At 56.7% G+C, this 24,397-nt stretch overlaps 1 protein-coding gene across 2 annotated transcripts in view; it reads left to right on the top strand.

The window, feature by feature from the left end:
• EEIG1 (estrogen-induced osteoclastogenesis regulator 1) overlaps nucleotides 1-24,397 on the top strand; it is a 36,467-nt gene that overhangs the window by 4,976 nt on the left and 7,094 nt on the right. For both annotated transcript variants that reach the window (XM_061433622.1, XM_061433623.1), the window contains exons 2-6: nucleotides 18,916-19,036; nucleotides 19,228-19,257; nucleotides 21,761-21,877; nucleotides 23,545-23,591; nucleotides 23,750-23,901. In XM_061433622.1, the coding sequence (XP_061289606.1) occupies nucleotides 18,916-19,036; nucleotides 19,228-19,257; nucleotides 21,761-21,877; nucleotides 23,545-23,591; nucleotides 23,750-23,901 (467 nt within the window). The remainder of the gene's footprint in view (nucleotides 1-18,915; nucleotides 19,037-19,227; nucleotides 19,258-21,760; nucleotides 21,878-23,544; nucleotides 23,592-23,749; nucleotides 23,902-24,397) is intronic.

The raw sequence follows: 24,397 nt of genomic DNA, 5'->3' as shown, positions 1-24,397 counted from the left end.
TCCCTACTCCGCATTTACTGAGCACCCTCTTGGACCCGGGCTTCAAGAAGTGACCGGGAGCAGAGAGCCCGGCTCCCGGGGGGTTCCCCATGGCAGGGGCGTGGGGGACAGTGCGTCTGCGGGCCTCACAGACTTCACAGCCAGGCACACCTGGGAAGGGTCCTCCCAGGACCAACTCGGGAAGCCTTTCTATTCGGTCATCTGTCTGCTTGACAGATGTCGACTGGGCACCCACCCCAGGCTGGACATGGTCCTTGCCCTCATGGAGCTTATGCTGGGGTTTTGTTGCCCTGTACAGGGGTCTAACAGGTTTTGACAGCATAAAAAGGAAAAAAAATCTTTTAAATCAGTGCATCTGGTGACCGTGTCACGTGACAGCGTCTGGCCCAAGCTGCCTCTTCCGTGGGCTGCCTGCTCTGGGCTCCTCCTGACCCCTCCTCACACCCTTGGGTCCCTGGTGGTGATCTGCCTGGTCCCCAGGGCCCCTGTGGGAGGCCTTCAATGGGCAAGCTGGGGCCTGAGGAGGCGGGCACTGGTAGTGAGACATCTTGCTGGCACCCGGGTAGTGGCTTCAGGCCAGTTGTGGGCTCCCCTGGGGTCAGACTGCGGCTGGTGCGCTTGATGAGGCCTGAAGCCGTCCAGCCTGTTGCCTGGCCTTGGTGTCTGCTCCCGGGGCCCGGCCTCTGCCGCCAGCTGGCCGCACCATTGGCAGGTGCCACCCTGGCAACCCCGGCCACATGCCTGCCTGCCAGCCTGGCAGTGGCAGAGCCCTGACCTGAGGTGATAGGGCCCCATGGAGCCGGGGCTGTTCCCCGAGGCCTGTGCCTCACATGGAGCTCAGTTCTGGGAAGCTCTCTGGCCCGGGATTTGCAGCAGCGTCCACACCGTGTGTCTGAGGGCCTGGAGAGGCTTTAAACTCTGCTTGCTCAGTACTTGGAAGTCCTGACTTGCATTCTGGAAGCCCTGTCTGGGCTGCTGGCGTATCTGCCCATGGATCCTGGGAGCTTGGGGACTTGGTGTGTGCAGTCTGGTGACCCTGCAGTCGCTAGCCTGCTGCTGAAATGAGCAGTATATCACCCATGGCAACCAATATAGATTTATCTTCATCTCATCGCACAGCCCCGGAAGGTCTGAGCAGGGGAGAGATGTCAGATTCACTTAGAACGAGACCTGGAAGTGATGTGGGCCGCGGACAACGGCTTTCACTCTTCATTATCCACCTGGCCTGGCAAGTGCTAGGGCTTCTGGGGACACCAGACCTGCCCCCAGGGCCTCAGTGTGCTCTGTGACCCCAGGGCTGTCCCCCTGCCCCCAGGCCTTCCAGCTCTCCGTGGGGTCGCACACTGTGCCGTTGGTGGCCTTGGTGAGGCCTAAAGTCACCCAGCCCGTGGCCCGGCCTTGGTGTCTGCTTGGGGCAGTCGTTGCAAACCCTCAGCCTCTGCTCTGAGCTGCTTTTGGTGCCCAGGCTTGGAATAGACAGTTCTCAGATGCAGGCCTGGAACCATCGGCCCCTCCATCTGCGCAAATGTCAGTGGGGAGTGGCCAGCCTACGGTTGGGAGAAAGGTGCCCTGCTGGAGGACGCACTGCCTGTTTGGTCCGGCTGGAGGCTTGTCCCCCCAACAGGCCCGGGGAGGACATACCCGTCCTCCTCTGCTTCTTGTCGCCTGTTCGACCCTGGGCATGGGCCTCAGCCCCCCAGCCTCAGGAGCTGCCCGCAGTGTTCTTGGGAGGACGCGGTGAGATAATGACCATCAGAGGTCCAGCTCGTCCCCAGCTGAGTCAAGGCGGTGGGCTGGATGGAGCCACCTTCAGTTGTCCCTCTGGCCGGGGAACTGCCCCAGGGGCCAGGACTGCCTGGGGTGCTGTCTCCGTCTCGGGATTCTAGGGATGGTGTGGGGAAGAGTTCCTTCCGGAGGGCTGGGAGCAGGTGGGCTCCCAAGTGTCTAAGAAGCTGGGCCTCACACTGGAATTCAGGGTCCCCAGTGTGGGGTCTCTGCACTTTCTCGCCTTTGCTGGCTTGAACCTGCTCTGTCTTGCGGGGCTTGGCTCCAAGCCAGGGAGAGCTGGAGTGCTCCCCTGGGTTGGGCTGGGCTAGTGGGGTGTGGGGGCTTCTCCACAGGAAGTGCAGAAGGAGGGAGGGGGCCTTCCGCACAGTCAGTTGTGTGACCCTCGCTGGGAGACAGAAGATTGCTCCCCGCCCGAAGTAGAGGGCAGACTGTGTCGGGGCCGGGGGAGCAGGGGGCGATGCCAAGGTCCCTGGGAGGCCCCCGGGCTGCCTGACTTCACCCCACCTTACTCCTCTAGCTGTTTGCTTCTGCAGCTGCCCTGTCCTCAGACTCCATTTCCCCGCTTTACGTGGCCAAACTCCTGCTCAGCCCGAGAGCCCCCTCCCCTGCAAGGCCTTCCCTGGCCCCACTTTTGGCCTTGTGCACCCTGGTGGACCATGCCTCTTAGCTCCAGCCCCAGACTTGGCGTGGCCTCTGTTGCATTTTAGTCCTGGGGCCTTGTGCCAAGGGCAGGCACTGGCGTGGGCCTGGGACGTTTCTCCCTTGGCCCTGAACCAGCGTGGGTGCTGATGGTGATGGACCAAGTGCCAGTCACCGCCAGCTGCCTGAACCCAGGCCCTCCCCAGCCTGGTGCCAGGGGTATCAGCATGTGTCAGGAGCAGCCCTCGCCGCCTACCGGGCAGCTGGGCACCGCCTTGGGGCTCAGAGGCTGCAATTGAGAGGCAGCTGGGGGCACCGGTGGGTTGTGTTGGGTGTGGAGACGGGGGCTGCTCCTCGCGGGGTGGGGAGGAGGCAGAGGCTGGTCCCTGCCCCGGCGTCTGCCCTTGGACCTTGGCAACTACCCTCTGGCTCTGTAACCACAGCCAACAGCCTTGTCCGCCTTGTCTGCTCTGGGCTTCCTCATCCATCCAGCAGGGCAGAGGGTGCTCAGGAAGGGGGAAGGAGGGCTTTCTAGATCAGGGCTTACCTGCCTAGCACAGGGCCAGGCACGGGGCAGCTGAAACCAGACTAAACCTGCCAAGAGGGTTGGCGGTGCATGCCTGGCGCCTGGGAGGCCGCCGGGGAAGGCAGAAGTCTGGATCCTTCTCGCACGCAAAGGCACCCTTACCTCCCACCACTTCCTCTGCGAGAGCACCCCCACCCCCAGTCCCCCAGGACGAGTTCCTGAGCACCTTCTGGGTGTGGGGGGGCCTGTGCTGCCTCCTGGGGTTACTGCCCTGCCCCCCTGCTGTGTCCCGCCCCAGGCAGAATGCTGGGCTTGGGAGTTTGGGGAGCCATGGGCAAGGGGCCATGAAAAGACGTGAATCAGAGCTGTATTGTAGAACCCCCAGGGGCAGCCATGGGCTTGATCGCTTGGGACTCCAGGTGGCAGGAGGTGAGGCGGCATCAGCTGATAGGAGCGGTTTCCCACCTCTGTCATCATGGAATGATTAAAAACCAAACTCCCAGCCAGCCACGCAGCAGCCGTTGCCACTCACAACAAGTATAGTGCGGCAAACAACACTGAGGGAAGGAAGCCAGACCCAAGAGCATGCCGTGCCGGGCCAGTTATATAAAGTTCAAAAGCATTCTGATTAAAGCCACCCATCCTGATAGGAGTCAGGATAATGCTGGCTTGGGTTGTGGGGGGGAGGTCGTGTCTGGAGAAGACTTCTGGGACCTGTGAGGTCCTGCTTCTTAGGTGGCTGGTTACTCAGGATTGCTGTGAGAGCCTGCCAGCTGTGCCCCGGCGTGTGCACGTGTCTGTGTTGAGAAGCGGCCTGGGCATGCCCACCCTTTTGATCAGGCCGGGCACCTGTGAGCCTGGTGGGGGGGCTGGGGGGGATCCTCTGGTCTTTCCAGGGTCTTTTTGGCTGGGTGGCCTGAACCATCCCTGCCCGAGCCCAATAAGCATCAGTTATGAGCCATAACTCCTCCTGGCAGCTGCCAACAGTCTTCTCTGGCTGGGGATTTTTCCTTCCGCCTCTTGAAACCCTGGCAGGGTCGGCTGGGTGTGGGCCTTGGCGGTTCAGATGGAGGGTGGGCTCCCAAGGCTGCCAGACCACCGGATCTCTCTGAGCCTTGCTTTCCTCTTCTGTGAAATGGGGCGATGAGCTCCTTCCTGGTGCTTGGATTAAGTGGGTCACCCACCCTCCCCTGTCCCCATTACGTATGCAGCAGAAACCCTGGCACCGAGTCAGGGCCCTGGAAAGGCTGGCAGTGGTGGCTGTCAGTCCAGGGCTGTTATTGGAGGGGATCCAGGGATGGGAGCAGGAAGGAAGGGTTCACCTTGCTCCCTCTCTCCCCTTAATTGTTTCTCTTTCTCTCTTCCTGTGCTTCACCCCCTTCAGCAAACATTTGCGATTAGAGCCAGGCTCCTGCCCTGGGCACTGGGCCCAGCAGTGGCGGAGACAGCCATGGCCCCTGACCCAGCGCCCCTCAGCTAGGGGAGGACCATTGGATACATCAGCTCTCCCGGAAGTGCTGAGCACGGGGCGAGAGGGGTGGCATCAGCCACTCCCGCCCACTCTGGCCCTGACCCTTGTCTTCTCTGGGGATGGGTCTTTGACTGGGTATTGCCCCTGCATGCAAGAGGAGGCCTGACCCAGGGACCAGGAGCAGTGGGACCACCTGGGGGCAGATCCAGAGGTGGTGATGACCTCTCACTCCTCGAAGACCACCGAAAGCTAGAGTACATGTCCTGACCACAGCTGGAGGCCACTTTCCTGGAGGTGGAAATCTCAGCGCAAGAAGGGTCTAGGGCTCCTTATTGGGAGCCGGACTGTGGATGTCACTGATCTAGTCATCAGAGACCTACTGAGTGCCTCCCTGCGCCAGGTGCCATCCTTAGGATGTGAGAAGCATCAGTGAGTGAAACAGAGGCCCTGCCTCCAAGACGCCTGCACTCTGGGATATAGAAGCTTCCTTCCGTTTTTCTTTTTTTTTTTGATCACAGTGTGCAGCATGTGGGATCTTAGTTCCCTGAGCAGGGATTGAACCCGTGTCCCCTGCGTTGGAAGTGTAGGGTCTTGACCACTGGGACTACCAGGGAAGTCCTTCGTTTTCACCATACGTAGACCCAGAAGGGGAAGTAATGTGTCTGTAGTAGTTTTGAGGAGGGTGCTTTCAGGAAAGGCTCTGGGGCTGGGTAGAGGCTCAGAGGACAGGGACATCCCTGTGACTCACTCGAGTCCAGCTCTTCACGGAACTGAACTCCAGAGTTGGGGATTCCTCCCTCCTGTTTCTTCCCTTCCGTGGGTGACTCAGTCTCCACCCAGGTGTGAGTCAGCCAGGAGCGGCCTGAGCATGCCTGGGCTACCTGCCAGTCCGCCTTCCGGGATGTCCAAGCCAGGTTCAAAGTCTGGGGAAATGTCCTGGAGCATACATGTCCTGGGGTGGGGAAGCAGGGCCTCCATCAGGGGCCCTGCACGCCTGTCTTCTTGTGGACCGTCTGTCTCAGTTACTTCTGATGGTAATGGACATGTCCCCTTTTGTGTGTGTGAACTCTGGTGTGTGCCAGGCCCTGCTCTCTCATTCAGCCTCTTAGCAAACCTGTGAGACAGGGCAGTGACTGAGGTCCAGAGAGGTCACGTGTCCAGTGGGGGGGCAGATCCAGGCCTTGGGCCCCAGTCTGTCTGCCTTCTGCACCCTTGTCTTGTGAACGGTCCTGCTGGGGATCTCAGGGGCTCAGGAAGGGAACCCCCCCCCCCCCACCGCCCACACATAGCTGACCCTTTCAGTCAGTTCACTTCAGTTGTTCAGTAGTGTCCGACTCTTTGCGACCCCATGAATCATAGCACACCAGGCCTCCCTGTCCATTACCAACTCCTGGAGTTCAGTCAAACTCATGTCCATTGAGTCAGTGATGCCATCCAGCCATCTCATCCTCTGTCGTCCCCTTCTCCTCCTGCCCCCAGTCCCTCCCAGCATCAGAGTCTTTTCCAGTGAGTCAACTCTTCGTGTGAGGTGGCCAAAGTATTAGAGTTTCAGCTTCAGCATCAGTCCTTCCAATGAACACCCAGGACTGATATCCTTTAGGATGGACTGGTTGCATCTCCTTGCAGTCCAAGGGACTCTCAAGAGTCTTCTCCAACACCACAGTTCAAAAGCATCAATTCTTCGGCGCTCAGCTTTCTTCACAGTCCAACTCTCACATCCATACATGACCACAGGAAAAACCATAGCCTTGACTAGACGGACCTTTGTTGGCAAAGTAATGTCTCTGCTTTTCAATATGCTATCTAGGTTGGTCATAACTTTCCTTCCAAGGAGTAAGCGTCTTTTAATTTCATGGCTGCAGTCACCATCTGCAGTGAATTTGGAGCCCCCAAAAATAAAGTCTGACACTGTTTCCACTGTTTCCCCATCTATTTCCTATGAAATGATGGGACCAGATGCCACGATCTTCGTTTTCTGAATGTTGAGCTTTAAGCCAACTTTTTCAGTCTCCTCTTTCACTTTCATCAAGAGGCTTTTTAGTTCCTCTTCACTTTCTGCCATAAGGGTGGTGTCATCTGCATATCTGAGGTTATTGATATTTCTCCCGGCAATCTTGATTCCAGCTTGTGCTTCTTCAAGCCCAACGTTTCTCATGATGTACTCTGCATAGAAGTTAAATAAGCTGACCCTTTAGCTCTGTTTTTTTACAGTTGAGGGTTCTGAGGGAGGGAAAGTTGCTACTCTAGCCCAGCTGTGGATTCTTGCTTTGAATTTCGAGGGCCTGGGCCTGGTTTGAGATTCCAAGATGAGACAGCTGTGGGTTCAGACCAGATCTCCCGGCCACACCTGGGGTAGGTGGCTTCTGTGCCTTGAATCTCAGTTTCCCTGCCTGTGATGTGGGGATGATGGTTCCTACCTCCCAGGCTTAGGGTGTGGACTCCAGGAGGTCAGGCAGGGAGAGCTGTCAGTTCAGCGCCCGATAAGTAGGCAGGAAGCTGACATGAACTCCTCCAGGAACATTTCCCCACTCTCCCTTCCACCCTGGATTGACGAGGTTTGGTCCCCAACACCAGCAGGTCTTGCTTAATAGGTTTGGCCCAGGGTCATGCCCCACTGACCATGCATTCTGACCTCGTGTGACCACACCTCCTTTAGGGTAAGACTGGTCTCAAGACTGCCTCTTCTCTAGTATTGAGATTCATGAAGGGTCAGCCCGAAAAGCTCAGGAATGTTGACGATGCTCCTGAGAACAGCTCTTCTGTCTGGGAGCATTTTCCCAGCAATCCTGCATGGCAGGGGATAGGGGTGGGCTCCTGAGGTAGGGCTTGGGGGTGCAGTTCATCCCTCACCTCTTGAGTGACCTGTGGACTCCCTGAGTGTATGTTTGCTCATCTGTGAAGTGGGTGGTGTCTGTGCCTGCAGAGGGTTCATGCTTGAGCAGCCCCTGGCACGAGGCAGAGTACCCCGGAAACGAGCTGGGCTGGGCCACACTTAGTCGGGGGGGCACCTTCACCCAGGTGCCTGTGTTTGGACCATTCCTGGGTCAAAGCCAGCAAGTTTACTTTGGATCCCTTCCAACAGCCTGCTGTCCTCTTGGGCTCTAAGAGCAAGAGGGAGTGGCCTGTTGCGTCTGCTGAGAATCGCATCCCTGCATGTTCACCTGGGAGCTGCCGAGCTGCCTGCAGAGCCTGCCTCCGGGTACGGGCAAGTCTGGAGGGCAAAGCTGGGAGGCAGTGTGCCCATGTCTGTAAAATGGAGAGGCCAGCACCTGCCCACTTTGTTTTATAAATTGTTTTAATGATTTGGTTGCGTCAGGTCATGTGGGCTTCCCAGTTGGCTCAGTGGTATAGAATCCTTCTGCTAATGCAAAAGACACAGGAGACGTGGATTCGATCCCTGGGTCGGGAAGATCCTCCTGGAGTAGGAAATGGCAACCCAACTCCGGTATTCTGCCTGGAAAATCCCATGAACTGAGGAACCTGGTGAACTCCAGTCCAGGGTAGCAAAGAATCAGACATGACTGAGCACACACGCACACTGGGTCATGTAGGATCTTTCGTTGTGGTGCTTGGGCTTAGTTGCTCCACAGCATGTGAGATCTTAGTTCCCAGATCAGGGATTGAACCCACATCCCCTGCTTTGCTAGGCGGATTCTTAACCACGGGACCACCAGGGAAGTCTCCACTTTGGGTTTTTTTGATCCAGCTCAAGGTTTCCGGGCTGGTGAGCGGCAGGATTCAAGGCCAGGGGCATCCGCCTGCAGAATCTCTTTCCTCCTGACCCTAATGCTTTCTCACCGCGCCAGAGTGGCCCGACTTCTAGGAACTTCTTGCTGCCTCGTTGCATCCCAGGAGGAGGGGCTGGCCGTGTCAGAACCACAACCAGCTGCTTCCCCCGCACAAGGCCCTGAATTCCTGGCAGGAGCGAGATGCTGCCTGGCTGCCGCGTGGGCCACGTCACTGGAATGGAGGCTCCACCGCCCTGCAGCCCCTGGACGGCCGCCTTGTCTGCTCCCCCGGGGTGGGCCCCTCCCCAGGCGACTGGACTCGCTGCTCTTCAGGGAAGCAAAGGCAGATGTTGTCGATTTAAATCATTTCCTTATGATTCTCTCGCCTCCCCTGGCCCCAGTCTGGGCTTCAACAGCCGGGAACCTTGATTGCATCACTGCGACCACTTGAAACCAGCCAAGGACAGGAGATCACAGAGCCTGAGTGGCTGGGAGTGCAGGCGGGATGCCGTGACTGCCTGGGGTGGGGGTGGGGGTGGGGGCGAGGGATTCACGTGATGGAGCCTTGCTCTGCTTATCTCTCCTCCTAGGGGCAGAAAGGGAGGGACCAGCCCTCCCAGGAACACAGGAGTACAGTGGGGCCGGGAGCCCGCAGGGTCCCACTCTGTGCTCACTGATGTGCGCTCTCTTAGCCGGGTGCCCAACTCCTGCCTCGGAATTAACCTGGGAGCTTTTCAAAAAGTCCAGTCCAGGGTCTGCAGCAGTGGTTCTCAACCTGGGATGTCTTTGCCTCCAGACAGTTGACAGTATCTGGGGACATATTTGGTTGTCACAGCTGGACTTGTGCTCGTGGTAGGATGCTGCTAAATGTCCTGTGATGCACAGGACACCCCCCAAAAAAACCCCGGAATGGTTTCAAACATCTGCAGTGCTGAAGTGGAGAAATCCTGCCGTGACAGAGTCTAGTTCTGGCGGGGCCCGGGAATCTTGGTTTGTGACAAACCAAAGGTTTTTCAGTGTTGATTCGAGTCTAAGAAGCTCTGTCCTCCCATGCCCCAGCACCCCCACTCCTAGACCGTGACCGTGGTGGAGCCGCTCGGCTCTCTGCTGGGCACAAGACAGACAAATGCTTGCAGCCAGCCTGGGAAGGTGAGGGACTGAGGCTGGGTCAGGCTGGAGCCCTTCTATGGCCCCACCCCCACCCCCACTGAGACCCTCTCAACTTTCCTGCTTGGAGACTCCCACTGAGACCCTCTCAACTTTCCTGTGGTCTGAGCTGTGCCTTCACCCCAGATGGCCCCGCTTTGGTCCCTATCTGCAAGGACCCTGTAGATGCGACAGCCTGTGGGCTGTAGCCAGCCTGAGGCCAGGAGGTAGCCCCTATGGCACTGACCCCTTGTCAGCTGCTTGATGGAGACTGGGGGCAGTGCTAAGGCTCTGCTGCTGCTACTGCTAAGTCACTTCAGTCATGTCTGACTCTGTGCGACCCCATAGACGGCAGCCCATCAGGCTCCACCATCCCTGGGATTCTCCAGGCAAGAAAACTGGAGTGGGTTGCCATTTCCTTCTCCAATGCATGAAAGTGAAAAGTGAAAGTGAAGTTGCTTAGTCGTGTCCGACTCTTAGCGACCCCATCGATTGCAGCTTAACAGGCTCCTCCGTCCATGGGATTTTCCAAGCAAGAGTACTGCAGTGGGGTGCCATTGCCTTCTCTGGTTAGTTGCCTAGTCGCGTCCAACTCTTTGCAATCCCATAGATGCTAGGCTCCTCCATCCATGGGATTTTTCCAGGCAAGAGTACTGGAGTGAATTGCCATTGCTAAGGCTCTGGGATCTTACATTTTCTGGGCAGTGAGGCTGGTCTGGGCCAGGAGCTAGGGATGTGCCAGTGGGCCACCCTTGGGGAACCACGGAACCCCAACTCTGGGGGTAGGGGGCTCTCGCTGGGAGCCCCATATTTCTCCATCTGAAAGGCTAAGAATGGTGGCTCGCTTCCTGGCCTTTCAGTTGCTGGGAGCCTGGGAAGAAACATTTGCTCCACCCAGGTGTCCACTTTGCTTCCTGTTTTTGAGGGGCAACAGCATGGGGAAGAAGTGAAGGGGTGGCCTTGGGTCAGCCTCTGACCCTGTTCTGTCCCGCCTTGGTTGGGCTTGTTCTGCCCCTCCCTGGATCTCAGTTTCTTCATCTGTGAAATGGGGCCAACACTGGCACATGCCTCCTAGGATTGTGGTCGAAGACCATGCCCGTGTATACAAAACATGTGTCCTGTGGAACAGGCTCAGTGAGAGGGCTGGGTTTTACTGCTGGTTAAAGATGAGCCTGGAGGCAGGAGGACATTCTCGAACAAGAGTCCTGCTCTGTGCAGCTCTTGTTGTGAGCTCCGGGGAGGCAGTGCTGGCCGAGAGATGCCCTGTGCCCCCATCTGTGTGGGGCTGCAAAGGTGGTCGGCTGCCTTTCTCTTGGTCCCTGATACACGGTGGGACGGATGCTAGGATGACATAGTCACCACACCCCCGCACCCCAGATTGGCAGAACTCTTTGTATCCCCCTTGGGCTGAGCAGAGGAGAAGGGAGCTGGACACAGCCCAGTGGGTCACCAGACAGCCCCACATGGTGGGTGGGATCACCCTTTCATAGATGCAGTCCCGGCTCCCAGTGACGGGCCTCCGGGTCACTCATGCACCTCGCCCTCACCTGCCTGGTCCCGCCCCCCCGGCCTCCTTCCTTCCAGGTGGTCCTGGGCTCTTCCCACCGCCTGGCCCGTCTCCCTGTGTCTTCGTCCAGCCAGCCCCAGCATTGAAGTCCCAGGTGTGGGGTCACTGCCCCCGACCCAGTCAGGCCCCTGATCTCTTCAGCTCGTTTGCAGCCCTTTCCCTTCCTAGGATGCTGGCAACACTTGTCAAGTCACTTTTTGTGTAATTGGGCTTTGCTTGTGGCTCAACTGGTAAAGAATCTGTCTGCAGTGCAGGAGACCTGGGTTGGTTGGGAAGATCCCTGGAGAAGGGAAAGGCTGCCCACTCCAGTGTTCTGGCCTGGAGAAGTCCATGGACTCTATAGTCCGTGGGGTCGCAAAGAGTCGGACACGACTGACTTGCATTTGACTTTTGTGTAAGTGTATCTCCCCACTGAGCTGGGGGCTCCTGAGGGTGTCTGCTCTGGTTGTGTACCCCCTGCCCGCGTGGGCCTGGCACCGAGCTGGCGCCCACAGGGAGGCTTTGTGGATGCATAAGAGAGGCCCTGGTCAGGATCTGGGGCCAGGGGAGCTCTGAGGGAAACACCAGCCTGGTAGGGTGCTCTGCTCTATTTCAGGACAGCCCAGAAATAGCTGAATTCTGTCACTGCGAGGGCCACCGGCAGGCTGCGGTGGGTGGAGAGGCCTCGCCCTGCCTCTCTGGGGTTTGGACGTCTAATTGTATATCTTAAAGCTAAAAACGAAACTCCCCTGCAAACCCAGTCTCTGTAATTACCTGTCCCTGGCAGCGTGGACTCAAACCCTGAAACCCCAGGCGAGGGAGGTTCGGGGCCATCTTTGTCTCTTACAAGGGGCTGCCCAGTCCTGCCAAGAGGACGAGTGTTGGCCCAGGCCTTGAATCAGGTAGGTGGGCATCAAATCCTTTAGGCTTTTGACCAGCCCTTCTAACCTCACAGGGCTTCCCTGGTGGCTCAGACATGGTAAGGTATCTGCCTGCAATGTAGGAGACCCACGTTCAATCCCTGGGTTGGGAAGATCCCCTGGAGAAGGGAATGGCTACCCACTCCAGTATTCTTGCCTGGGAAATCCCATGGACAGAGGAACTTGGCGGGCTGTAGTCCATGGGGTCACAGAGGTGGACACAACTGAATGACTAACACTTTCACTGTTTTTCTAACCTCAGACACTTTTCTCATTTTTCAATTTCAAGTTCAATTACAGAAACAATTCTCAGAGAGACATGAAGACAGTGGCCCTGCAGTCCCTCACCCCACATTAGCCAGACCCGGCCCGAGCTCCCTCCTTCCTGCAGCCACTGTCCCTTCCTGCCCCTTTGCAGGTGGAGCGGGCCGCTCAGTTTGGGAACCCACAGCCTAGGGCTCTCGATGGTGTCCTCTTTGGGTTTGGCTCCGTCATCTTTACATTCCAGTCCTCAGCCCGTTCTAAGCCACGTTAGCAGGGGAAGCAGGGTGGGTGAGAGGATGCACAGTCCTGTGAGTGTGTTATTTTTTTCCTTTTTAAAATTTATTTGACTGCACTGGATCTTAGTCACGGCCCTTAAACTCTTAGTCGCGGCACATGGGATCTAGTTCTCTGACCAGGGATCGAACCCAGGCCCCTGCATTGAGAGTATGGAGTCTTAGCCACCAGACACCAGGGAAGCCTCCCAGCCCTGTGTGTTCTTAATGAGCATCTTCTGGATGATTTTTCGTCATAGAAGCTCACTTGTAATTTTTTCACGCTCTCCCTGTTCCCCCACGTCCTGCTCACCGCACCTGGGGAGTCGGGAATGTGTGCAGAGGTCCACATTGCCCGCAGAGGCCCCATCCCCGCCCCCGCCCCTTGGGCCACAGTCCATCGACTCATGGCTGGTGTCAGGTGGTACTCAGCTTTCAGCGTCCTGGTTACCTTCAGGGCCCTTGGCAGCCCCGAAGAGGGGCCCTTGCTATTCCTGGGGCCGTGGTGCCTTCTTGGCCCATGGCCTCCCTAAACGTGCCAGGCAGATTCCCACCTCAGGGCCTTTGCACTGACTGTCCCTCATTCCTGGATTCTTCCCTCAGGTGTCTGCATCGTCGTCACTGTCTCACCTCCTTCAGCTTTTTTGCTCAGGTGTCCCCTTCCCATCAACACCTTTCCTGGCCGTCTTGCCCTCAGGCTCCTTCCTCCACAGCACTTCCCACCGTCTGCTGTGTTTTTGCCTCATTTCGTCTGCCTTCTACCTACTGCCAAACTGTAAGCCCCTTGAAGGCAGAATTTTTTTGTTTTGTTCACTGTTTATGTTCTTAGGTCCTTCAGGAGTACCTGACACCTAGTAAGTGCTTCATGAGAGTTTCTTCTTCAGTGAATCAAGCCCTGAGATTTCCTTAAACCTGGCTAAACTCAGCTCCCACCTAGGGCTCCTGGTCCTCTGCTTGGCATCTTAATTCCTGCTTTTTTTTTTTTTAATGAATGCCCCCATCCCCACCCTGAGTCTATATTCATCTCCCCCCATTATCCCTGCCTGTGCCTGGGACCCCAGACCACCTGGCTGGGGGTCCTGGCTCCCTCTTTCCAGAGGGCCCTGGAGGCGTCTGCAGGGCTGGGTCCTGGCTGTGCCGTCCCTGGTTCTGGACACAGATGGGCCCCGAGTCAGGACCGAGCTCTGCTCCTCACTGCTCTGTGACTGGGTTTCTCAGCCTTTCTGAGCCTCATTTTCCTCATCTCTGAAGTGGGCCATTGTAACAGCCAGTGCTGAAGAGTTCTGGGCAGCACACAGTAGGCCCTCAGGGAGTGGCTGCTGCTGGGGTGCTTGTTTTATCCTTGCCATGACCTCCCGGGGTGCGCCAGGGCGAGGCCCCGCGCTGCTTCCGTGGGAGTGGCGGGACTTAATAGTGTGTGTTTAGAGCCCTGTGGAAACACGAGGGAGGCGCGGGACTGATCCCGTGAGCCCTGCCCCGGCCCACCTTCCCACAGCGGGAGAGGAAGCCGCCTGTCACCCGAGCCTGGGAGGGGTCCCCGAGGCTTTCTCTGGCCAGGCCTGCGGGAACTACGGTCAGGGAGGCTTCCTGGCCCGGCGTTCCCATGGCAGACTCACAAAAGGGAAGGGAGAGAACGCACAATTCGATACCGGCTTTCATTCCCAGACACTAATCCTGATTCCTCTGGGTGTTTCAACACGCCCGGCACTGTGAGCTTCCTCTTCAGACTGCAGCAGCTGCTGCCACTCCTGGGCTGGCTCAGGCTAGTGGAAGGGCTGGCGGGGGTTGAGGGTCTGCTCTGGCACCCTGGCTGCCCCCTAGCTTTCCCTGCTTTCAGGCTTGGGGCCTCTGCCTGATGGGAAGCGGTCTGGTCTTTGTGCCCCTCCACCCACCTCCTCCGGGCTGCCCTCAGCCCGGAATCCATCGTGGCAAGACCGAGGCACTGTCAGGGGGAAGGCTCAAGCGTTCTCACCATGGTCCAGCATGACCTAACCCTGCTCCCTCCACTGCCTCATCCCCTCTGCTCCCCTCCCCAGTCCCATTCAGCCCCTGAACCCCCACGCCGCTTCTCCAAGTTTGTTTCTACCTCAGGGCCTTTGCACTTGCTGTTCATGCGTCAGGACGGCTTTTCCCCCAGTCTTTGCTCAGCCCACACCCTCACTTCACTGCAGACCTTGATCAGACATCATTGCCACAGGGCTTATACCCCCTGCCCAGAGGAGCAGCTTCCCGCTTCTCATCTCAGTCCGGTACTCCCCACCCACCTTCCCTGTTCTCTGTGCCCCATTTTCCTCTCTACTTGAACTACCATGCTTTTGTTTTGGTTTCGGTAACTTGTTCTTTGAGCTGCAATTCACAAACCACACAGTTCACCCATTTAAAGTTTTTAGTATATTCACAGAGTTGTGGCTGTCACCACAGTCAAGTTTAGACTGTTTTCATCACCCTGAAAAGAAACTCCATACCCATTAGCAGTTATTCCCATTTTTTCCCCCAACTCCCCCATCTGGCGGTCATCAGTCTTTCTGTCTCTTATGAGTCTGCCTCTTCTGGACATTTCTTAGAGACTGAATCATGCAGTGTATGCTCTTTGGGACTGGCTTCTCTCACTAAGCAGAATGTTTTCAAGGGTGGTTCACACTGCAGCGTGTTTAGGCGCTCCTTGGACTGCTGAATAGCCTTCCGCTGTTTGGATGTATCACACTTTATGTATCCATTCACCAGTTGCTGGACATCTGGTTTGCTTTCACTTTTTTGAATAATGCTGCTGTGTACATCTGTGTACAAATTTTCGTATGGACATATGTTTCATTTCTCTTGGCTTTATACCTAGGAGTAGAATTGCCGAGTCATATGGTAATTGTAGTTTAACCACTTGAGGAACTGCCAGACTGTCTTCCAAAGTAGCTGCACCATTTTACACTCCTGCCAGCAGTGCACGAGTGTTCCAGTTTCCCCACATCCTCATCGACACTGGCTATTACCCACCTGGATTACAGCTGTTCTGGTCAGTGTGAAGTGGTCGCTTGTTAGAGTTTTGACTTGTGTTTCTCTGATAGTTACTGATGTTGAGCATCTTCTCCTGTGTTTATTGGCCATTTGTATATCTTCTTTGGAGAAATGTCTATCTGCCTATTTTTAAATTGGGTTATCTGTCTTTATTTTTGAGTTGTAAGAGCTCTTTATATACTCAGGTCCTTTATATACATGATTTGCAAATATTTTCTCTTGTTCTGTGGGTGTCTTTGCACTGTTTTGATGGTGTTCTTTGAATCACAGAGTTTTTAAATTTTTGTGAAGTTCGGTATATCTATATTTTTATCTTACTGTTTGCACTTCTGGTGTCATAGCTAAGAAAATGTTGGCTCATCACAGATCATGAAGCATTACCCCTATGTTTTCTTCTAAGAATTTTATAGTTTTTTGCTCTTCAACTTAGGCCTTTGATTCATTTTGAGTTAATTGTTGTACGTGGGGTGAAAAATGAGTCCTACTTCATTCTTGAATGTGAATATCAGTTGTCCCAGCAACTTTTGTTAAAAAGGCTATTCTCTCTCCCATTTGTACCTTTGTTAAAATTAATTTACCATAAATGTGAAGATTTATTTCTGGACTCGCAATTCTATTCCTTGAATCTTTGTATCCATCCTTACACCAGAACCACACTTTCTTAATTATTGTAGCTTTGTAGAATTTTTGCAGTCAAGACATGTGAATACTTTACTTATGTTCAAGATTGTTTTGATTATTCTGGTCCCTTGAGTTTCTGAGGTTTAGGATCAACTTTTCAATTTTCGGCGGCAAAGTCATCTGAGATTTTGATAGGGATTGTATTGAATTTTTAGACCAATTTGGGAGTACTGTCATCTTAACAAGATTAAATCTTTCTGTCCACGACTATGGGATGTCTTTCCATTTACTTAGATATTCTTGAATGTCTTTCAGTAAGGTATTGATAGTTTGTAGTTTTGCAGAGCATATGTTTTATACTTCTTTTGTTAAATTTATTCTTTTTGATACTATTGTAAATGAAACTCTTTCATTTCATTGTGGATGTCCACTAGTATACAGGAGGTCATTGATTTTTGTATATTGACCTTGTATTCTGCAACCTGGCTGAACTCATGTATTCTAATAGGTAGAGGCTTCCTTCGGATTTTCTGCATAGCAGATTAAGTCACCTGCCAGTAGAGGTAGTTTTTGTTCTTCCTTCCAGCAAAATGTAAGCTGGTCACTGCTGCGGTCCCAGTGCACAGAGCGGGCTGACACGCAGTCGGTGACAATTATGTGATGAATGAAGGAGGAGGGCTGCCATGGTGGATGCTCTGGCCTGGGGCCCCCACTTCTCCTGGGGCACCTGCTTCCTGCCCTTTGTCCACCAGGGGTTTGGGAACTCTCCCTTCCTCTCCCCCTCCTCTCGAGCCCTGACCTTTTCTATCTGTCCCCAGTCTGCTGGGGTTGCTGGAGCTCACCTTCTTAACAAGGTCAGAGCATCTTGGTGATTGAGTGCCCCTAGACTCCAGCGTCTTCATCAGACAAGACGTGTCTCAGGGGGCCTCCCTAGGCCTGGCCCTTGCTGGGCGCACCTCCCTGAATGCTCTCAGGTGCCTGCGATGAGTGGCTCCTGTGCCTGTTTCACCGATGCCGATGCTGAGGTTGGGCCCAGCCTGAGCTGCACAGTGTGAGGTTGTGAGCCCGGGTCTGCCTGGCTGAGTTGTGTTGCTTCCATCACAGCCCTGGCAGGACGTGGGGAAGCCTTGGTCCCATCCTCAAAGCCTCGTGGGGCCAGAAGGGAGCTCCTCATAGAGGCTTGGCTCGGGGGCCTTCATTGGCTAAGAACCCAAGAGTATGTTCGTTTCCCACTCATGCAGTTCCCTCTGCTGGGAACTGTCTCCCCCACTGGCTACTCCCCTTCTCTGCATTCGGGTCTGCGCCTGAATGCCCTCTCTGCAGCTAGTAACCTTCCTAGCTGACTCACCCTTTCCCCCACCCTGTCCTGGTGACACTGAGTCATCACTGGGGTGACTGTCAAATGTCAAGTCTGTGAATCCAGTCCACTGCAGTGTCCAGCACCCGGCACATACTTGGGACTCAGAGACCCAGATAGATGCCTCGGGGACCAAGCATGTTGCAGCTGGCCCCACGACCCTCGTGGGTTCCACGTGCCAGCCTCTCCCAAGCCGCTGACCCGTGAACCAAGACGATGGCTGGGCACTCTGACCCTGTAATTGGCCAGCCCTAAGCGCGGATCCTGCTTTGCCCGTCTCTGGGGGGAGCCTCAGTGCCCTCAACTGTATAGAATGGGTGGCACAGAGTCTGTCTCCTTCCAGAGTTGCCGGGGGAAGCAAGTGTTCAGGAGATGCTCAACCTGTGCTGACCCTATGCCCTCGGGCCCCAATCTGGCCGCTAACCCGAGCCCCTCCAGTCTCCAGGGGGTGGAGCGGTCACTTCCTCAGCTGTCTGCTCAGCCGTTCCTGTTAGGTGGGATGAGGCTGGAGATAATGTCTCTCACGTGGGCCCCTCCCTTCCTGAGCACATCCTGCCCTGTGAGGGGGTGGGGGGACCTCATCTCCTTCACGGGAGAAGTCACCACTACTTGCACCACCCCCCGCCCCGATCTCCACCTCAGGGCCGCCGCAGCTGGAGAGGCTGGGGCACCGCTGCTGCTGGCCCCACTCACCACCCCCCACCCCCGGCACAAGGCACCTCCCCAGTGGCGGGGGCGGGGGTGCTGAACTGGCGGGAGGGTGCTTGGTCATGCTCCCCAGGCCCAGGAGGAGCTCCAGGAGCTGGAAAGCCAGCTTGTCACCCCCTACCCCCGACCCAGTGGGGAGGACACGCCTGTGGCACAGAGCCAGGCGGCTTGGGTTCAAGTCCCTGTTCTGCTCTGCTCGTGGTGGGCCTTGGGCTGAAGTCTTAGCCCCAGAGGTCCCGTTTTCTTTGAATGTGGGCTTGGACTACTGACGGTAGCTGCTGCAGACAGTTGCTGGGAGGGTTAGCGTGACCGTGGATCGCCAGCGCTTGGAGCAGGCTCCAGTGGCTTTGGACGGTGCCTGGCACGTAGGAAGTGTGCTGAGTTTGCTATTGTTGCTGTTGTTACTCTTATCGTCGCTGTTACTGCTGGTGAAGAAGGGGGCTCTGGAGCCAGGCAGCACTGGGCTGAGGGCACAGCTGCTTCCTGGCTGGGTGATGCTGTGCAGTTTATCTAGCCTCAGTTTCTTCATCTGTGAAAAGGGCTGGCAGTCCATCCCGGGAACACCTTTGTGAGGCTCACTCGAGATGGCCAGCGGCAGTCCAGTGGGAGGGGGGACATGGCAGCCAAAGGAGGCCTCAGAACAAGGTGGGGGCTGGGGGCCAGGCAGTGCTGGAAACACACAGCTGCCCCCTCCCCGCCGGCCGCCCAGCCTGCTCTCACCCTCGCTTGCCTTGTGGGTTTTTTTTCCCCCTTTTTATCTTGTTTTTGTTGTTTTTATCACACTTCCACAAGCAGATTCTTGTTACGAAAATGCAGTCACTTTGTGATACAAAGTGAAAAGTGAGAGCTCCCCACCCATCCCCGCAGGAGGCAGGGCCCTCACCTCCCTGAACGTGGACCCCTACCCCTTGTGCCCGCAGGGAGGAGGTGCAGGAGAACTGCGTGCGGTGGCGGAAGAGGTTCACCTTCGTGTGTAAGATGAGTGCCAACCCGGCCACCGGCCTGCTCGACCCCTGCATCTTCCGTGTGTCTGTGCGCAAGGTGAGGCCGGCGGGGGCTGCCAGGACCACCTGGCTGGTGCCTCCAGGCCCATCCCCTGAGTCAGGCTACCTCATTTCCTGTCCTCCTCCCCTGCGGGTCAGGTGGGGTGGGGGGCGGAGAGGATTGGGAAGACCCGTGAGGTCACTGGGATTCCCTAGCCATCCTCATCCCCGTGTCTGTTTCCCTTGCAGGAGCTGAAAGGTGGAAAGGCTTATTCCAAGGTAAGCTGGGCCAGGTGAAGGGGCAGCGGGGTGGGACAGGATGGGACAGGCATGAGAGAAGCTCTAAGAAAACAGAAGACGCCCTGCCATCTATGAGATGTATTGGTTTTTGGAAATATCTTTATTGACAGCCTCTGCATTTAATGTAAAGGCAGCAGATGCTCATTGCAGCACAGATGGTAGAGGGCTTCCCACCATGTGCCTCCTCCTCACACCCTTCCAGACCTCTTAAGAAAACAAAAATGCCTGAAGCAGGGGACTTCCCTGGTGGTCCAGTGGCTAAGACTCCACACTCCCAGTGCAAGGGGCCCAGGTTCGATCCCTGGTCAGGGAACTAGATCCCACGTGCCTCAACTAAGATCCAGTAAAGCCAAATCAATCAATAAATACTTTTAAAAAGAAGCAGCAGAAGAAAAATGCATGAACTATCTCATACAGAGCAGTGAATAAAACACGCGCACGTGGTTTAGAGCATCATGCGAGGAGCCCCACGGGGGTACCTGAGCACACGCGGGTGAATGTGGTTTAGAGGATCATGCGAGGAGCCCCATGGGGGTACCTGAGCACACGCGGGTGAATGTGGTTTAGAGGGTCATACGAGGAGCCCCCATGGGGGTACCTGAGCACACACGGGTGATGGGATTTTTAAATTCACTAGAGGGACTTGTCCTACAGATTCTGAAACCTTTTTTTTTTAACTACCCAGTACAGCGCGGGCATGTTTTTGTGTCATCACAAGTTTCCTTTTGCTTTCTAACAGTGGAGGGTCCCCTTGTCTGGCTGGGTGAAGGGGGCTCAGTCACCCCCGTGGCTGCACGTCTGTGTGGTGGGCAGGTTTCCCCTCGCCCACAGACACTTTAGGCCTTCCATTTAAAGCCTTTTCCACTGGGGAAAGTGGGGGAAGATGGCTCTGGAAGGGTTACCTCTGGCTTTGAGTCAGCCTGCTCTGCCCTGAGCCCTCCTTCTTGTGGGGCCTCTCGCCCACCCTCTGGGGCCCGGGGAGGCAGCCAGCAGCAGGGAGGTGGGCTCAGTCAGTCCAGAGGAGACATGCCTTTGTCTCACCTCACCCTGCATGAAGAGCCTGAGGCAGGCAATAAGCGGGGTGAGTCCCTTCCTACCGACCAGAGCTCAGGAAGTTCAGTGGACATGGCCGTGCCCTGCGCCCTGTCCCGGGTGCCAACACCCTGCCCAGAAGCAGAGGGCAGGGTGGCTAGAACTGGGCTGCAGAAGGTGCTCTTAGAGTGGGGATTTCTGCTCCTGGTGGCGCACATGGGAGAAGGACAGCCAGGGAAGAAAAGGCCAGCAAACGGCAGGAGCACCCACCTCCCTCCCCCTTCCCCCCCAAACCTGCTGTGTCACCTGTCAGGCCTCCCAGGCCCTTCCCTTCCGTCATAGGCTCGTGTGTGTGTGCTAAGTCATTTTAGTCATGTCCTACTCTGCAGCCCCACGGACTGTAGCCCACCAGGGTTCTCTGTCCATGGGTTTCTCCAGGCAAGCATAATACTGGAGTGGGTTGCCATGCCCTCCTCCAGGGGATCCTCCCCACCCAGGGACTGAACTTGTGTCTCTTAGGTCTCCTGCATTGAAAGGTGGGTTCTTTACCACTGGACCACCTGGGAAGTCCCACCACAGGCTCAGGTCCCTTTAATCAGAGGAAGAAACTGAGGCCCAGAAAGGTGGGGAGATCTGACACTAATCAGGCCTCGTTTCAGTCCTGGCTCTGCTGGATAAGGTGTGTGAGCCCCTGAACAGGTCACTTGCCTGCTCTGAGCCTTAGTTTCTGGGTCTGAAGCATGCACCCTCCATTCTACAGTAGAGACTTGCGTGCAGCAGGTGCTCAATGAATGTCCCCGCTTAGCTTGATTTGTCCTCCAGGTCCCTAAACCCAGCACCCACCCCCCGCACCCCAGCCTCCAGGTCTGGCAGATGTGGCTTCCGTCCAGGAGGCCTTCTTAGCTCATCCACCCTGTTCTTCCACTTTCTTATTTCCCTCCCCACCCCAGGCTCCCCTCTGCATCTCGTGACAGCTCGAGGTTCCCACTGGCCCTTGGCTCCCACCCTCACCAGGGTCTCCCGCCCGCCCAGCAGAATGCCCTCCACCCATCCATCCACCCACCCCAGCGCCAAGTTCCCACGGGCCTGGCCTCCCCTCCTGCCTGCTGGCTCGGCGGCTCCCACAGCACGGCCTTGTTTCCCCGGGAACACTGCGTCTGTGTCGCAGACAACAATGTCCTTTCATCTCGGGCGCTGCCCTGGTGCACGCCGGGACGCGGCACAAAGGGTGCTTTGTGCAGCCCGGGGATGTGAGCTCCTGGCTTTGCCACGTGGAGCCTCCAGCCGGGGCCCATGTCCTTGGGTGCTGGTTATGCAACAGTCCGTCGGGGCTGCGGGGCGGGTCCAGGGCTCCAGCCCCCACCGCCGCCGGCCCAGCTCACCCTTGGGCCACCAGCGCTGCTCTCACACTCCCCTCAGCCTCCCACCCTCTCCTCTGTCCCCCGCTTAGCTGGGCTTCGCGGACTTGAACCTGGCGGAGTTTGCAGGCTCGGGCTCCACGGTGCGCTGCTGCCTGCTGGAGGGCTACGACACGAAGAACACTCGACAGGACAACTCCATCCTCAAGGTACGGGGGGCTCTGGGCCTTGTCTGCCCCTCCCACCCAGGGGCAGGGGAAGGGCGGACCACCTCCCTGTCAGAGTCCCCTGGGGAGTTGCGAAGAACACAGGTTCTCATCCCAGATGGGCAGCGAGAGACGCTGGGAAGACGTGGGCCCTGGGGTCAGGAAACCCCCCTTGGAGGCCTGACTCAGCCACTGGCCTCAGTTTTGCCCTCCATAATTGGGCCTCAGGGAGTGGACCCCGACAGTCTCTTGCAGTGAGACCAGCACCCCTTATCTCGTGGTGCCCGACCACAGCCTGGCAGGGAGTGGTGTCTCTTCCTGACCCCACTTTTGCACAGGGCTCCACCTTCGGGTGGTCATCCACCCAAAGACACAGCAAAGCTGGCACCTGACCCTGCAGCCCAGCTCCTAACCACTGCCGTGCATGATGCGAGGCCACCTAAGCTCCAGAGCACCGGGGTGTGGACGGACCTGCCGTCCCTGCACCTGGCAGACCTGGGCAGCTGCCCCGAGGGCCCAGCCACGTGAAGGTTTCCAGTGGCCAGCACAGCACCCTCCCCCCGGGCAGCTGCCTCCTGAACTCCTGGGGACAGAGATATCGGGGCATCCGCTGCCAGCGCACCTCTCTTCCTTGTCTCCACACTCTTCCACCTGGCTGAGAAAACAGTCTTGTCTTAACCACAGCCCTGTGAGCTGACCCAGTGGGAGCGTGCTGCGTCTGGCAGAGCTGGGTAGGAGGTGGTAGGCAAGGGCGCTGGGGCCTCTTGGACCTTTTGCAGAAGCCAGAGGCTCCTGGAAAGGTCCAGGCTAGGTCTTGTGAGAGCCAGGGCCTCAGTGCATCCTCAGACCAGATCAAGGGGGCCTCGGGTCCAAGGCCAGCTCCCCCACTCCTGTCTGCAGGACCTTGGACAGTCATTTATTTCCCCTGATTCTGAGTCTCAGTTCCTGTGTCTACAGCCTGAGGCCACCACGTACGTGGCAGGTTGCTATCACAGCCAAATGAAATAACCCATTAAAAGTCTCAGCCTCACCCCATTGTTGTCGGAAGTGTCCCTAGGATTCTCTTTCTCACCCCATCACCTGTCACTTTATCCTAGCCCTGATTCGGGGACCCAAATCTTGCCTTGTTTGAACCATTGCCGAACTCTTTGCCTAAGTGGATGTTAAACATTTCTAATGACTTCTTGCTTTGCTTTATTCAACAAACTTTCACACACCCCTGCCCTCTGTGTTGGACTCTAGGAACCCCTATGCTGTGTCAGGCTGGGTGGGCCCCTCCCTACTGGGTAGGCTTCAAGAGCCCCTCTTCCACCTGCCTTGCCCGCTCTGGGGGCCGTGAGGATGGAGAGTGTCTGCAGCCTCGCCCTTGAGGGTCCCACAGTCTAGTCGCTGTTCTGAAATGACAGTAGCTGACTCATTGCTCACTCACTCCATGCCAGGCGCCCCAGGCATCCTCTGCCATCCCACGAGGCAGCTGTTAGGATCAGTTTTGTCCTCTGCACGAGAAAACTGGGCTTCAGTGAAGTTTGGTGGTGTCACCAGGGCCAGCAAGTGACAGAGATGGGATCAGAGTCCAAGCTCATCTGAAGCCAGAGCATGGGGTCCAGGCACCTGTGGGGGAGCTGGGAGGGTTGAACGGGGCGTGGCTCATCTCCCTGGCTTTTGCACAGGTCACCATTGGAATGTTCCTGCTCTCGGGAGACCCCTGCTTCAAGACGTGAGTGCTGGTGCAGGCTGCCTGAGGGGTGGGGGCTGTCCTGGACATTGTGGGGGGAGGGGCAGGGGCTCTTCCCTCCTCCAGGCTCGTGGGGTCCCCTGTCTTCTCCTGACCCCAAGCTGGGGCACCCCAGTCACACCTCTCTCTGTTTTCCCAAGGCCGCCGTCCACCGCCAAGTCCATCTCCATTCCAGGCCAGGATTCCTCCCTGCAGCTGACGTGTAAGGGTGGCGGGACCAGCCGTGGTGGCAGCAGCAACTCCCTGACAGGGTCCCGGCCCCCCAAGGCCCGGCCCACCATCCTCAGCTCAGGTACCGTTCCCCACCTGCCCTCCGCACCCCTCCTGGGACGAAGGCTTTCACCTCCCCCGGTCCCTAGGTCCCAAGGGGGGACACTTGCTGAGAAGAGAAAGCCAGTGCGGTGGTATTCACCTACCCTTGCTTCCGTCGGGTGGGCATCTGCGCCCCTCCCATGATCCAGGCTCTGCCTGGCCCCAGAATCACAGCAGCACCCTGGACCAAGACGGATCAGGTCGCTGGCCTCGTGGCTCTCCGGGTCGAGCAGGAGAGACAGGGGTCAGTGAACAATAAATACATCAAACGTTTGTCCGCCTAGAACTGTGATGAGAGCTGGGAGAGAGATGTAGAAGGTGTCCGCCTGGGGACGACCAGGGAAAGCTTCCTGAAGGGATTTCATTTGAGCTGAATCTGGGGTGTATTGTGCTGTGTTCCTGGCAGAGGGACCTGCTAGGAGCTCTTGTTCTGCTCCTTGCTGTGTGACCCTGACCGGCTGTTTTACCTCTCAGGC

This window comes from Bos javanicus, chromosome 11 (genome assembly GCF_032452875.1).
Source record: "Bos javanicus breed banteng chromosome 11, ARS-OSU_banteng_1.0, whole genome shotgun sequence".
Lineage (NCBI taxonomy): Eukaryota > Metazoa > Chordata > Mammalia > Artiodactyla > Bovidae > Bos > Bos javanicus.
This window is presented reverse-complemented; position numbering and strand designations above follow the sequence as displayed.